Raw genomic sequence first — 13,728 nt, 5'->3', positions numbered from 1 at the left:
CTTTGTTTGGATGGATGGATGGATGGATGGATTCAGGGCTTGTCTTCCGATATCAGTTAAATTTATTATTTTTAGTTTAGTATGACTTGTGAGTTTAATTATTATTACTATTATTTTAGCTTACAAATATGATATTGTTTAGACTACAAAAATATAATATAATTGTGAGCATAAATACGAAACTTGCTTATCTCAGATAAACGTACAAAGAAACAATTAAATCTAACAAATTAGAAAACTACATGCAATCAACCACTTCAATTTTAACCATTGGACTAAGGTCTAATTACCTTCAATCACCAAGACTCGAACTTGAGACAAATAAGTTCAAGGCTTCAACCTTAACCATTGGACTAATGTCTAATCGTCTTATTATAGAGTAGATTTATTGTGAGAAGCTCTCACGAATCTTTATCTGTGAGACATATCAATCCTACCTATATTCACAATAAAATGTAATATTCTCAGCATAAAAAATAATATTTTTTCATGGATGACCCGTGAGATCGTCTTGCAAAATATGACATGTGAGACCGTTTCACACCATTTTTTGTCCTTATTTTATATATATATATATATTCACAATAAAATGTAATATTCTCAGCATAAAAAGTAATATTTTTTCATAGATGACCCGTGAGACTGTCTCGCAAAATATGACATGTGAGACCGTTTCACACAAATTTTTGTCCTTATTTTATAAATATATATGTATGTATATATATATATATATATACATACTGGATTAAATGAACATGTCATGAAATGAGAAAAAATATATAAATCAAATTATTAATATATGATAGCTCGTGCTAAATATCTAGTCAAATACATAATGGGGTAGTTTCAAAACATTGGATAATTAAATTTTTCTTGAAAATGGGGTAATTTCAAAAAAGAGTTAATAATTAGCTATGGTTGGTAGTAAAGGTAAAATTTTATCTCACATGGTCTTGAACCCATAAAATATTTTGTGGGGGTTATTTATTGTGGCGAGGATTAAGGTTGGGAATCTGTTGAGGCTCATTTGTGGAGGAGGTGGTGTGGTGGAGAGATTTTGGGGGTAATTATTAGGGTTCTTAACTCCATGGCCATTGGATAGTGTCAAGGGTATGACATTTGTGGGGATTTGTTTTTCTCTTCTTTTTTTATTTAAGTATTTATTTTATTCTCTCATATATATATATATGTGCGTGGTTACTTGTTTTTTTTTATACAGATTTTAAAAATAATTGAAAAAAAAAATTAAAAATGTTTCGGAATCTAGAAACTACATTATATGTTCAAGACAACTGAAAAATGTTATGTATGGAGTAGGTCTACTATGAAACAATCTAAATGATCTATATTCGTACAACGGGTCGACCGATTTTTAGTTTAAAAATAATATACCTCTTTTGACGGATTCGTATCACAAAATTGACAAATGAAATATTATTATAATAGTTTTTGTGATATCTGAGATGGAGGAAGTAGTTATTATAATTTCAAAATTTGTTAGATTAGATATAGTATCGATGTAAATTACGAAAACAATATGATAGTAATATTATTAATTCAAATCTAGAGCAATGATTATTTTTTTCTGATGCAAATATAATCTAAAACTGTGCCAAAGATTTAATAAAATTCGTTACAGCTGTGAAAGTGATTTTTCGATGTCCTTTTTTTTAGATGTTCTTTCGCAGGCTCCTTAGTCCTTACCGTAAATGCTACTGCATTGTTTTTCTCTATTATATTTTTTTATTGATAAAAAAACTTGTCTGAGATGATTTCACGAGTCGTATTTTGTGATACAAATTTTTTATTTGTGTCATACGAAAAAAATATTACTTTTTATGCTAAGAATATTACTTTTTATTGTGAATATCGGTAGGGTTGACCGGTCTCTCAGATAAAGATTCGTGAGACCGTCTCACAAGATACTTACTTTTTTTATTGATAAAAAATATTTTTATAATAATCTCTTCATTTTTGTTACACATTATTATTTTAATCTTAAAAAGATAGAATTACCTCATCAAAATAATACACTTAATGGTAGCTTTATTGAAAATAATGATATCGGAGAACAATCTTGTTAGTTAACACAAAAACTTATACGATCCGATCTATTAAAAAATATTAGTTATTATGTCAAAAATATTATTTTTCATTTTAGATACGAACTGAGTCGATCACTCACATTAATATAGATATGTGAGATCGTTTAAATAAAATGAGAACACTAACCATGAAGCAAAGGATAGATTTTGCTAGATATATACTTGTATTGCTAATTTTTTTTACAAACATTTTCTTAGCATGTTACGAATATTATTCAAAAACCTTTTTTTTATTATTGAAGTTTAATAGATAATCATTGAAATTAAAATGGTATATTGTGAAAAAAAAAGAGGAAAAAAACTAAACAAAGAAAGAATTTGCCTCCACATGTTTCTCAATTCTCATCATTCTAAAAAACAAAAAGGGTCCGGTCCCTAACATCATTTTGATTTGATTATAAAATTAAAAAAAATGACATAATTACTCAGACTGCATAAAAGTACATCAAGAAATTATAAAAATTACAGCTAGCAAATGGCACTAATTCTCATGTTCATGCCATGGTACAATCATGCACACATTTAGGGGCCATAGCAATTAATACTTGGTGGTGATTTTAAATGCTTGTAGAGGGGACGAAGTGAGGTGAGGGTTGGAGGAGTCACATTTACAGTGCAAACAAACTTCAAAAACAGGGCAACAGCCTTTTTCAAGAACCGCCCATGTCCCATGTTATTAGGTTTCTACATGTCAATCAATATATTTTTTTGTGTGTATGAACCTGCGACGGTGTATATTCGAAAAAGTTGGAAAAAAGCGAGAATTTTTTTTAGAAGCCATTTCAGTTTTTCGTGAAAACAATGTTGAAGACGTTGAAATGAAGAGGGTCTGGTCGAGAACAGTCAGAATTTGGGGTAATGAGAGGAAATCATAAACCCGTGTTCGAAACAGAAGAAGGGGAAAACATGTTTGATCATGGAATATAACATTTATGATTGACACACTTGATGATCAAGCAAATTGGAGCCTGCTTGGAGGGGAAGTTATTTAGTTAGTTGCAAGTAATAGTAGTAATATTCAAGAGTTGATCATTAAAACTTATCTGATATCACAACAATCTCAACAATCTTAATACACACAGTTTACTCAGAAAATTATGAAGGATTCCCATCCATCTCTTCCTCACATCAAGGATAGATTATTCGATCTTTCTGAATAATCGTGAATAACCACATTTTTTCTCAGCGCTGTGAGAAAGTAGCAAGAACGTCGAAATAATTAGGGAATGTTTTGCGCGTGCAACCAGGATCTTTTATTGTGACGGGAACATCAGCACAGGCAGCGAGTGAAAAGGCCATGGCCATCCTATGATCATCATATGTATCGATGGAGGTTATATTTAGTTTCTCCGGCGGAGTAATCACACAGTAATCTGGACCTTCTACAACTGTGGCTCCCAACTGAAGATCAGAACAAAAAAGGAAGAAGATATCAAGGGACAGCTTTGTAGATAAATATTTAATTGCTTACTTTTTTCAGACTTAATAAAGGTTCAAGTTGATGAGAGTTGAAAATGAAGTGAAAGCTAGAAAGCGAGGAACCTTTCTAAGTTCTGTGCATATGGCGATCATTCTCTCAGTTTCTTTCACCCTCCAGCTAGCAACTGCAAACATATGCATAAAAAATCGGCTTGCTTCCTTTTTTCTTTGCTTTTTTAGATAATGATGGTCAAAGATTATATTTTAAGTTGATGTAGTACCATCTCTTATAGCAGTCGGCCCATCAGCGAAAAGCGCTACAACAGCAAGAGTCATGGCAACATCTGGCATTTTATTCATGTTGATATCAATGGCACGCAAATGCTTCCTTCCAGATGAATCACGCGGAGGGCCTTTAACAGTGACACTATTCTCAGTCCACGTAACTTCGGCACCCATTTTTTCTAGAACCTCGGCAAATTTGACATCACCCTTCCAAAGGAAAAGTTTGAAGACAAGAAGTTACAAAAGATCACTTCATAAGAGCATAAACAATAACTGATTCCGCCAGAAAAATGTGGCATCATTCTACATAATGCTGTGAGAAATCAACTTCGTACTAGGTGGTTAACTTGTATAACCCTATTCTTAGAGTTCACGTTCTGATCTAGAAAATCTACTTTTCAGATGCTCCTGGGATTTCGGGTTGTTTCCGGTGCAATATTTAAGTGATGATGAGAGTCGCACACGTGGATAAAAGTGTCAAAAAACTAACTGAACTTCTTATGTCACATGGAGCACAAGAATACGTGAAAATTTGAGACTTCTGGAGCAATAGGTACCTGTAAACTACTTGTCCCACAACCTTCAGCGGTAACAGTTCCACCAGTAACAGCTGCACCAGCCAAGAAGTAACTGGCACTTGAGGCATCGCCTTCGACATAAGATTTTCCAGGAGACCTAATGAAAAATTGTCCTTAAACTTCCACGATACTAAGTTTATCGAAGCCTTAAAAACATTAGAGTATTGGGACTCACTTGTACTTTTGACCTCCACGAACCAAGAATCTGTCCCACTCATCACTGTGCTCTACAGAGACACCATACCTTTCCATTAACTTAATGGTCATCTCCACATAAGGAACCGAAATTAGTTTGTCAATTATCTCAATTTCCACATTGCCTAGCGCCAGTGGAGCTGCCATGAGCAGAGCAGTCAAGTATTGGCTACTGATGGACCCAGAGAGTTTCACCTGCCAAAAGAGATTAAACCATCACAAATCTTAGTCAAAGAACAGTATACATTTACCCCCATTTCATTTGGACTAGAAGGCAACTGTAGGGCCAGGGCCAACTAACAAATAAGTATATAAACAAAGATAAATTTTAAATCACCGGGCAATTTGACTGAACATCTTTATAACTTCTTCCGTTCCTGGAGTTAATGGGGGATAGCAAATTGGACTAAAGGCCTAAATTTTGGACGAAAGGTTAAGTTACATGGAGTATAATGGCAAATAAGAAAATTTCGGCAGAGACATTCTCCAGAAATAACCACCCATTCAATATTCTACAAGGCACATAGCTACTTACTCTTCCGCGAATTTGCAAGTTATAACTTTGCTTCAGTTTTTTCTTTAATATTTTCATTCAAAAATGAGTAATGCGGCAATCAACGTGCCTTGTGATTAAGCTGATATAACATTCATCTATCCATTGAAACCACCCACAGGAGCTCTTTAAAGAAAGTAAGACACACCTTTCCGCCTGGAAGACCACCCTTTCCAACAACACGAATTGGGGGACAATTCGTCCCCAGAAAGCAATCGACTTCTGCTCCAAGCTGTTTAAGTCCAGTCACTAAATCACCAATTGGTCTCTCTCTCATGCGAGGAACTCCATCAAGGACGTAGCTGACAATCAACAAGAATTTATGATTATAGATCACTTACTCTTATTTAGACTGTAAATTGTATTTTGAGGTAAAATAAATTGTTATAAGATCACAGAAAAAAAATCACAAGCTAATATTTTTCTTTAAAAGAATCACATCATAGTGCTTCAGGATTATGGGATAAATAAGAAAGAATCAACAAAAATCCATTCAGTATACCTTGCGTTTCCACCAGCGGCAGTAACTGCAGCAGCCAAAGGGCGCATAGCTGTTCCTGCATTTCCTAGGAAAAGCTGAATTTCATCTTTGGCATCTTTAGAAACTGGAAATAGACCACCACATCCTTGCACAACAGCTCGCTGATCTGCCTTATCTTCTTCCACATTCAGTCCAAGTGTTCTCAAGGCACCAAGCATATAATGGATGTCATCACTATTTAGTAAGTTGTCCACAACAGTTGTTCCCTAGAAAATCATGTGTATCATGTAATGTGAACTTGTGTAAGAATGCTGATTTAGAAAGGCATATATTGCTTAAATAATCAATTGTAAAACACATGCGCTAACAAGAATGTGAAATATGGACCACTGAGAATCCCGGAATATTGTTAACAGAAAACGGTGAAATTGAAAATGGGCATGATGTAAAATGCTAATAGGCTAACAAACTTAATAAGATACGACCAAATGTATGAAACAGTTTTCCAAACCTTATATCGTTGTTCTCACACCACAGAATTAAAAGTGTATGATCCTGAATCGAGAAAATGGAAGGAGATTCGAGCATACATTTGAAAGTGTGTTCTCATCTAGTTAAACAAATTTTCCATCGCTCACCATTCAATTAATTTGTGATAGTATCCTTGCTTTAAGTGATGGCATTAGAATTCTCAATTCCCAACCAATACTTCTAAGTCAAACACGTATCTTTTGTGCTAACCACTACCCTTGCTTATTTACATCCATTTACTCTATATTAAAACAAGTTCATCTTTAATCTAAAAAAATATTCAATTCAATCTCTTTCCTATGCAACTAATTCATTTTATAGCAGAAGGTTCATCAAAACATTATTCCATTCAAGGAACGTAGCGCCAGCATACTCTATAAAAACAGTGATTCTCATAAAGGTTCATAACAATATACACAATGAGTGATTCCTTTAGATATTTCAATTTAAAATAGCTGCAGATAGAATGAATTTTGACATATGAATGTCTTTGCAGAAAAGCACAGGCTTGTGTGTTTATTGATCAGTTTAAAAAATGTCCATCACACAATTGTACTTGGATCAAAGAATCCGGAAACAAGATTGTGCATACATATTTGCCAGCAGTAATATGAACCCAGGCTTATAATGTTATAGAGAGGCATTTGGGTCTGGATCTTAAATCTTCACAAGACTTGTGAACTCTTTCTTTCTCAATATTAATCATATTCATACATAAAGCTACACAGCATAGAATCAAACGAGGACGTGGCATTCTCAATTCGCACAACAGGAAAAATTTATCCATATTCATGCACAATCCCATTATATTCACACTTTCACAATCCCAATATAACAATACAGGCACTGAAAAATTGAACAATAATTAATAATCATGTACGCGTGATGTCGAACACACCACAACATTACCTCAGAGAGGGCAGCAAGAAGTAAAATACGGTTAGAGAGGGATTTGGAGCCCGGTAACTTAACAGTACCGGATATTTCTTTGATGGGTTCCAACACAATTTCCGGCAGCTTTGACTGCTTCTCCGCCGTTGCAACAGAAGCCGTAACCTTTAAAGAATTCTTCCCTTGAACTGTAAAGATTGAATTTTTATCCACAACCCATGAACACTTTGACGGGCTTTTCAGATTCTTTGCGCCAAAAAACAAGGAATTCGAAGTTGCGGCAGAAGATCTGGCATTAATGGTGGAGAATCTTGGGGAAACTTTGTGTGCCATGTTGCTAACGTGCGCCATTTCTCAGAAGAACTAAAATAGTTTAAACAAGATCGATCGGGAAACCAGTGTGGAGTTTTAAAACAACTACTTTTTTTTAAAAAAAAAAAAAACAGAAAAATCCCACCTAATTCTTCTTGGGTTTTAGGTTGAGGATGATGGTATAGCTTGGCGGGGGCGGTGATCAGGTATTCAGGTTAGGACTTACATGTGATTATGAACAAACTGGGTCGTTGAGATCCCATTTGTCTCACCAACCTCATTTGACCCCTCGAACAAATTATTTTTCTTACTAAAAAAAAAATCATGCAAGAGAAATAGAGAATACTGACTACTTATTTGTAAATTTTGTTTTCTTTTAGAATTTATTTACAATAACATCAAATATCATGAGAGGTAAATATGGATATAGGACCAAATTAGCATAAACAACGGTTTTTTAAAAGTGCTTTTCAAAATATTTTTATATGTGAATATAGTAGTTAATCTTTTTGTTTATGAGAATTGAAGCATAAATTTTAAAAATAACTTAGTTAAAAAAATTTTAGAATTATAATGAAAACAGTATCAATTATTAACTTTTATCGTAAAATTTAACTAAAACTATTGAAAACAATTGGTTCGGTCAACATGGGTGGCTCGGCCTCAAGGTCTTTGACAGAACAATAGTACGAACTGTATTCATAACATCTAGCCTTGATTAAAACTGTTGTGATGATTTCACGGATATACTATTTACAATTGTGAAACAAACTATGATGGTATAAATCCGTCTATACGTCAAATCGCATAACATATTTATGTCGATGATTTATAACTTATTTAACATCAAAATTCCAATATTAAAATGACATATGAAATTCGAGTCTCAATTTTAACAAACATCTCCCCCAACTCACAAAAAAATCCTCTATTTATAGTTTTCAAGGTCCCAACTCAAATGTTCCAATTTTGAATGCTCGTTAGAAGCAACAAAGACTCCACACGAACAAAAATTGAGAATAAATTAAATGCAAAGAGTGAGTGGCAATCAATGTCATACAAAAGAGTGGAAGTAGGAGAATGTGGATGGCCAAGTTTAAAGCATAAATCTCCCAACAACCACATCCAACACACACCTTCAACTACCACTTGCTAATTGGATGGATCCGTCTTGGATTCGGGGCTCCATCTCTATTTTGTACTTGCATGGTGCAACCTCTATTTTTTTAAGAAGAGATTTGGTTCACCCCATCAATTCTGACACATCAATGGTTTGAATTCATGTTCCAATCTAAAACAATAAAAATAATGATAATGAATATAAGTCAAGCTATCGTTGAAGGATCAAGCAATAGCTCGTGAGGAATGGTGCATGCATTCATATTGCCTATCTACTTCTGCTTACTGCTTATTAGAAACAAGAACCTTGTAATTATTCGAAACATGTTAACATACGATACGAAGACGGTGTTACAAATCAGGAGTATGATATGCCGAAGTCTCTCTTGTTGTTCTATTTAGACTCCAAACTCTGCTGCTAGATTTCAAAAACCAAAAAAAAACAAAGAAAAATTGCATGTTTTTGTGGCAAACTCTCGAGTACAGACTTACTTATCCTAAACCGAGTTTCTTATGCATTCGTCCAATACAGTTTTTACCAACCCGAAATCCAAAAGCACGTGGTCTTCGAATTCCACAAGGAATCAAAGAACCTCAGCCACCACAGCCTACAAGAGCTCTTTAGCTGCAGCTATGACGGCTTCCGCTGTGATGCCAAACTCCTTGTAAATTTTTCCTGCAGGCGCACTAGCTCCAAATCGGTCAATTCCAATGGACTTTCCTTTAGATCCAACAATCTTTCCCCAGCCGAATGTCGTTCCAGCTTCGATGCTTACTCTAGCAGTTACTGCGGAGGGCAGAACACTTTCCTTGTACTCATCAGATTGTTCATCGAAAAGTTCCCAAGAAACAAAGGAGACAACTCTTACTTTCTTCCCTTCATTCCTAAGTTCATCACCCGCCTTTGCTGCAATTTCCAACTCGGAACCGGTTCCAATCAAAATGACATCAGGCTTGTTATTGGATGAATTGTCAGATATGATGTAACCTCCCTTTTCAACACCTTCGATGGATGTTCCAGGAAGCTGTGTTAGCTTTTGTCGAGACAGGGCAAGGACTGATGGCCTCTTCCGATTAAGAACAGCCACCTTGTATGCACCAGCTGTCTCGTTGCCGTCCGCTGGACGGAGCATCAATATGTTAGGCATTGCTCGGAAACTTGCCACATGCTCAATAGGTTGATGAGTTGGTCCATCCTCTCCAAGCCCGATTGAATCGTGGGTCATCACGTAAATTACTCCAGCTTCACACAGTGCGGAGATCCTCATGGCTGCTCTCATGTAGTCAGTGAAAACAAAGAAAGTTGCACAGTAGGGAATGATGCCAGGGCTGTGAAGTGCTATTCCATTACATATGGCTCCCATGCCATGTTCACGAACACCAAACCTTATATTTCGTTCTTCTGGTGTGTTCTTTTGAAAGTCGTCAAACATTTTGAGAAGGGTCATGTTGGATGAGGCGAGATCGGCACTGCCACCTAGCAAACCAGGGAGAACCTTTGCAAGAGCATTGAGATTTTGCTGAGAAAGGTTTCTAGTGGCATCAGCTGGGCTCTCAGGTGTGTACGTCTGGAATGAAGGGACGTTACTCAAAAATAAATTTCGAGAGAATATAACAATACAACACAACATGGAAGCTTTTTTCATTTAATATGCATTTGCATGATCTGTTTTCTAACATTACACTCATTGCTCACACAGCCAAGCATCCGCAACTTTCTGAAATTGCTCTTTCATTTTAATAGAAATAACATATTCATTGATGTAGACGTTGCATCTTTCAAAGTCATAAACGAGGTTAAAGATGATTAAAAAAATGGGGGAAAAACTACTCACAGGAAGAGCCATTTCCCAACCAGCTGGTAGTTCACCAGTGATGATAGACTTCAACTCAGCTGCTTCCTCTGGATACTTCTTCTCATATTCAGCAAACTTGGCATTCCATTCAGCTTCAAATGAAGCACCCTCAGGAACATGTCGGCTCCAATGACTGCAATAAAGAATGTCCAAAATCATGAAGCCTAACATAAATTATTAAAATCAAGAGGAATCCAACTTCTTACTTCTTCACATCTTCGGGCACATGGAAAGGCTCGTAAGGCCATCCAAGATTCTTTCTGGTTGCTTCAACTTCCTTGGCACCCAGTGCACTTCCATGCACACTGTATGAGTTGGCCTTGTTGGGGGACCCAAAACCAATGGTAGTTGTTACCTGATTGGGAAAAAAAAGACGGAAATTATACAATTTTACCTTCAACAAGATGCAATGAATTCAAGGAGAAATAAGAATAATAATATACAAGTTTAAAAAAAAGGCCAGTGACTAGTACAATTTCCATGTGTTTGTAGGAACCGAGGTATTCAATTGCCCCAAAAAATGAATGAATATCTGACCTTAATCAGAGTGGGCTTGTCTTTTACTGCCTTGGCTTCCTTGATAGCGGCACTAATTTCATCATAACCTGTGTTACCATTCTTCACCCAAATCACATGCCAACCAAGCCCCTCAAAACGAGAGTCAACACTCTCAGTGAAAGCAATTTCAGTGTCACCGTCAATAGAGATGTGATTGTCGTCATAAAAGGCAATAAGCTTTCCCAATCCCCAGTGTCCTGCAAGGGAGCACACTTCATTTGATATACCCTCCATTTGACACCCATCACCGACGATAACATACCTAATAAGGAGCCAATACCATGAGGCAAATAAGTCAAGAACATGAACCAAATCAATCATCAAAGAACACGAATGAAGAGACGAATTTTGAAGTTAACTTACGTGTAGTGGTCAACAATTTCGCTATCTGGTTTGTTATAGCGGGCTGCCAGGTGTTTTTCTGCAAGAGCCAAGCCCACTGCATTGGCAATGCCTTGACCAAGTGGGCCTGTGCAAAGAAAACGTGTCAACCGTAATCAGTTTCAGAAAACCCATTCAAGTGTATGGAAGCAAACAAATCGAAATTTCATTATTAGATTCTACCAGTAGTGACTTCAACACCAGGTGTCTCAAAGTTCTCAGGATGACCAGGTGTTTTGCTTCCCCACTGGCGGAAACTCTTCAAATCCTCTTCCTGTCAAGTTAATGAAGTTTGCCCAAGAATCATATGAAATGCTCACGAGGCATCGAATATGCATATGTACTTTCTATAACACTCGAACTACCCCTAAAATGTGCTCCACAGACCAATAGAACACAAAAGAGCAGAAATAACAATTTTATCCCCCGGCTGAATCTGAACTCTCTGAGAATCCAGAAAAAGCACCAGAAAGTAAATTCGAAAATCACCGGAGCTGTACAAAGCCATGCCGAAATTTTTACAACAATTCCCAACAAATCTGAAACTTAGTTATCACTCAATCACAGAAAACTACATTAACAGTAGAATCTCAACAGATTATCTCAAAGTTGAATCTTTGCAATTTTCTCACGGACCATCTTTAAAACAAAAAAGAAGATCAATCTTCCATCACCGAAACAAAAAAGAAGACTAACCTACCAACTCAGTATGCAAAAGCAATCCCACTAAGATCCATCACACCTACCACGCGCACAGTCTAATATCAAAGATCCTAGTGCATGTCGTATATTTGATCGGAAATAAGATTAATAAATTAGTTAATATTGCGAAAAAAAACCAAAGATTTGACCTTGACGGAGTCATATCCCGCGAGGTGAAGCAGCGCGTACTGTAGCATACACCCATGTCCAGCGGAAAGCACAAAGCGGTCACGATTAAACCAATAAGGATTCTTAGGATTGTACCTCATGATTTCATCGTACAACACGTGACCCATCGGAGCGCATCCCATGGGCAGACCAGGGTGCCCCGAATTAGCTTTCTCGACGGCATCGATTGCCAAGAATCTGATCGTGTTGACGGATTTATCGATAAGAGCAGTGTCAGTTTTCTTTAAGGTTTCAACTGCTGCGGAAGCGATAACTGGAAGGCGGATGGTGGCGGGGATGCTGCGGCGGCCTGAGATGGAGTACGTGGTCGTGGAGGTAGATTTCAAGCCCGAGAAGGAAGGAAGGAACAAGGACGGGGAGGAGGTGGTGGTGGTGGAGCCATGGCGGGTAATGGCCGCGCGCGATAGCATGGCTTGGGATGGTACAAGGGAGGAAGAAGAAGCCATGGCTCTGCACTGGTTTCTGTGTGAGAAAAACAATGCAAAAAAATGGAGAAAAGATAAAAGAAAAGATGAGGTATAGGCTATTTGGTTTTACTTACAGTTGTTCTACTATTTTAGTTATAAATAATATATTTTAAATTATAAACATGTTAAATATATATACACACACAAATAATAAAAAAAATATAATTATCCAAATACAAAAGGAATATTTTACATTTGGTATCGTTTTAAGAGGGAAAAAAAAATCCTTTAATTCAGATATTTTTATATCTAAATAAATTCACTTATATAAGTAACAGAATTGCACTGAATAAGAAATTCGCACCCACCGTGGTAGGTGAACTTTTAAAATAGAGAGTTCACCGATGGCTTGTTATGACTTTTTGTCTGACATTAGGACAAGGGTTTAGCTTTAAGATTAGAAATTTTTTATTTTAGTTTGATTCAGAATTTTTTGATCTGAGATCTCGTCTTAAATTTGAGACGTTGATATCAAATATATTAAACATCATCGATAACATGTATTTTTTTCTTTAAGCTCGATTATTATGTTTGCAACATGTTTATTTATTGAGCATTCATTACATGTTTAATGTTTTACCACAAAAAAATAAACCAGTATATAATCAGGTATAGTGAAGTATGGTAGGAAAAGTCGGTAGCTGCTCAAAAATATTATTTTATTTATCATTTTCATGAAACTTGCCGTAGGTCGAATAATTTATTGTTGAAATTATGGAGTTTAAGTTAGGAAATTACCATACAAAAGGAGATTAAACTTAGAGGTGTGGACACAAGATTGTGAGAGGGTCTAGTTAGGACACAAATGAACTTAATCGGGATAAATATAAATAAAATTTTAGAGCTCAAATTTATTTAATCGAAAGTCGAAACTCAAAAATTTTAATATTTTGATTCGAATTTGATAATTTTGAATATGAATCAAATATTTTTTTTTTGTGTCGATTTTCGCTTTGTTTGTATCTTATATGTCTAATGTGTGAAACCATATATACTTTTGAGGATAAGCTTCGTAAAAAATAAATAATAATAATAATTTAATAATGTATCATGAAAAGATGCTGTAATTATATTTATATAATATAATATTTTATATGGGTTATTCT

At 35.7% G+C, this 13,728-nt stretch overlaps 2 protein-coding genes across 2 annotated transcripts; both read right to left on the bottom strand.

The window, feature by feature from the left end:
• Positions 1-3,114: 3,114 nt before the first annotated feature.
• On the bottom strand, positions 3,115-7,656 carry LOC142552436 (3-phosphoshikimate 1-carboxyvinyltransferase 2-like). Its single transcript, XM_075662191.1, has 9 exons — positions 7,496-7,656; positions 7,057-7,401; positions 5,638-5,882; positions 5,284-5,437; positions 4,563-4,777; positions 4,367-4,484; positions 3,806-4,016; positions 3,648-3,709; positions 3,115-3,506 (listed from the first exon to the last, which is right to left on the bottom strand). The coding sequence occupies exons 2-9, from the start codon at positions 7,387-7,389 to the stop codon at positions 3,288-3,290; spliced, it is 1,557 nt and encodes a 518-aa protein (XP_075518306.1). The 5' UTR covers positions 7,390-7,401; positions 7,496-7,656; the 3' UTR covers positions 3,115-3,287.
• A 1,060-nt stretch (positions 7,657-8,716) lies between these two features.
• LOC142552420 (transketolase, chloroplastic) lies at positions 8,717-12,681 on the bottom strand. Its single transcript, XM_075662189.1, has 7 exons — positions 12,116-12,681; positions 11,448-11,538; positions 11,247-11,352; positions 10,863-11,145; positions 10,532-10,680; positions 10,305-10,458; positions 8,717-10,037 (listed from the first exon to the last, which is right to left on the bottom strand). Exons 1-7 carry the CDS (start codon positions 12,599-12,601, stop codon positions 9,078-9,080), a joined length of 2,229 nt encoding a protein of 742 aa, XP_075518304.1. The 5' UTR covers positions 12,602-12,681; the 3' UTR covers positions 8,717-9,077.
• Positions 12,682-13,728: the final 1,047 nt, after the last annotated feature.

The sequence above is a fragment of the Primulina tabacum genome, chromosome 1 (genome assembly GCF_025594145.1).
Source record: "Primulina tabacum isolate GXHZ01 chromosome 1, ASM2559414v2, whole genome shotgun sequence".
Lineage (NCBI taxonomy): Eukaryota > Viridiplantae > Streptophyta > Magnoliopsida > Lamiales > Gesneriaceae > Primulina > Primulina tabacum.
The sequence above is the reverse complement of the archived record's forward strand: the minus strand, read 5'-3'. Positions and strand labels throughout refer to the sequence as shown.

What these genes read in the sequence shown, in the direction of transcription:
- LOC142552436 (XM_075662191.1), bottom strand. Translation starts at nt 7,389, where the DNA reads ATGGCGCACGTTAGCAACATGGCACACAAAGTTTCCCCAAGATTCTCC. An exon ending in CGTGGAGGTCAAAAGTACAA is followed by an intron (nt 4,485 to 4,562) that starts GTGAGTCCCAAT and finishes ATTTTTCATTAG; the next exon opens with GTCTCCTGGAAAATCTTATG. An exon ending in GTGGGACAAGTAGTTTACAG is followed by an intron (nt 4,017 to 4,366) that starts GTACCTATTGCT and finishes TTCCTTTGGAAG; the next exon opens with GGTGATGTCAAATTTGCCGA.
- LOC142552420 (XM_075662189.1), bottom strand. Translation starts at nt 12,601, where the DNA reads ATGGCTTCTTCTTCCTCCCTTGTACCATCCCAAGCCATGCTATCGCGC. An exon ending in ACAAGCCCACTCTGATTAAG is followed by an intron (nt 10,681 to 10,862) that starts GTCAGATATTCA and finishes TTTCCCAATCAG; the next exon opens with GTAACAACTACCATTGGTTT. An exon ending in GTTGGGAAATGGCTCTTCCT is followed by an intron (nt 10,038 to 10,304) that starts GTGAGTAGTTTT and finishes CCTTCATTCCAG; the next exon opens with ACGTACACACCTGAGAGCCC.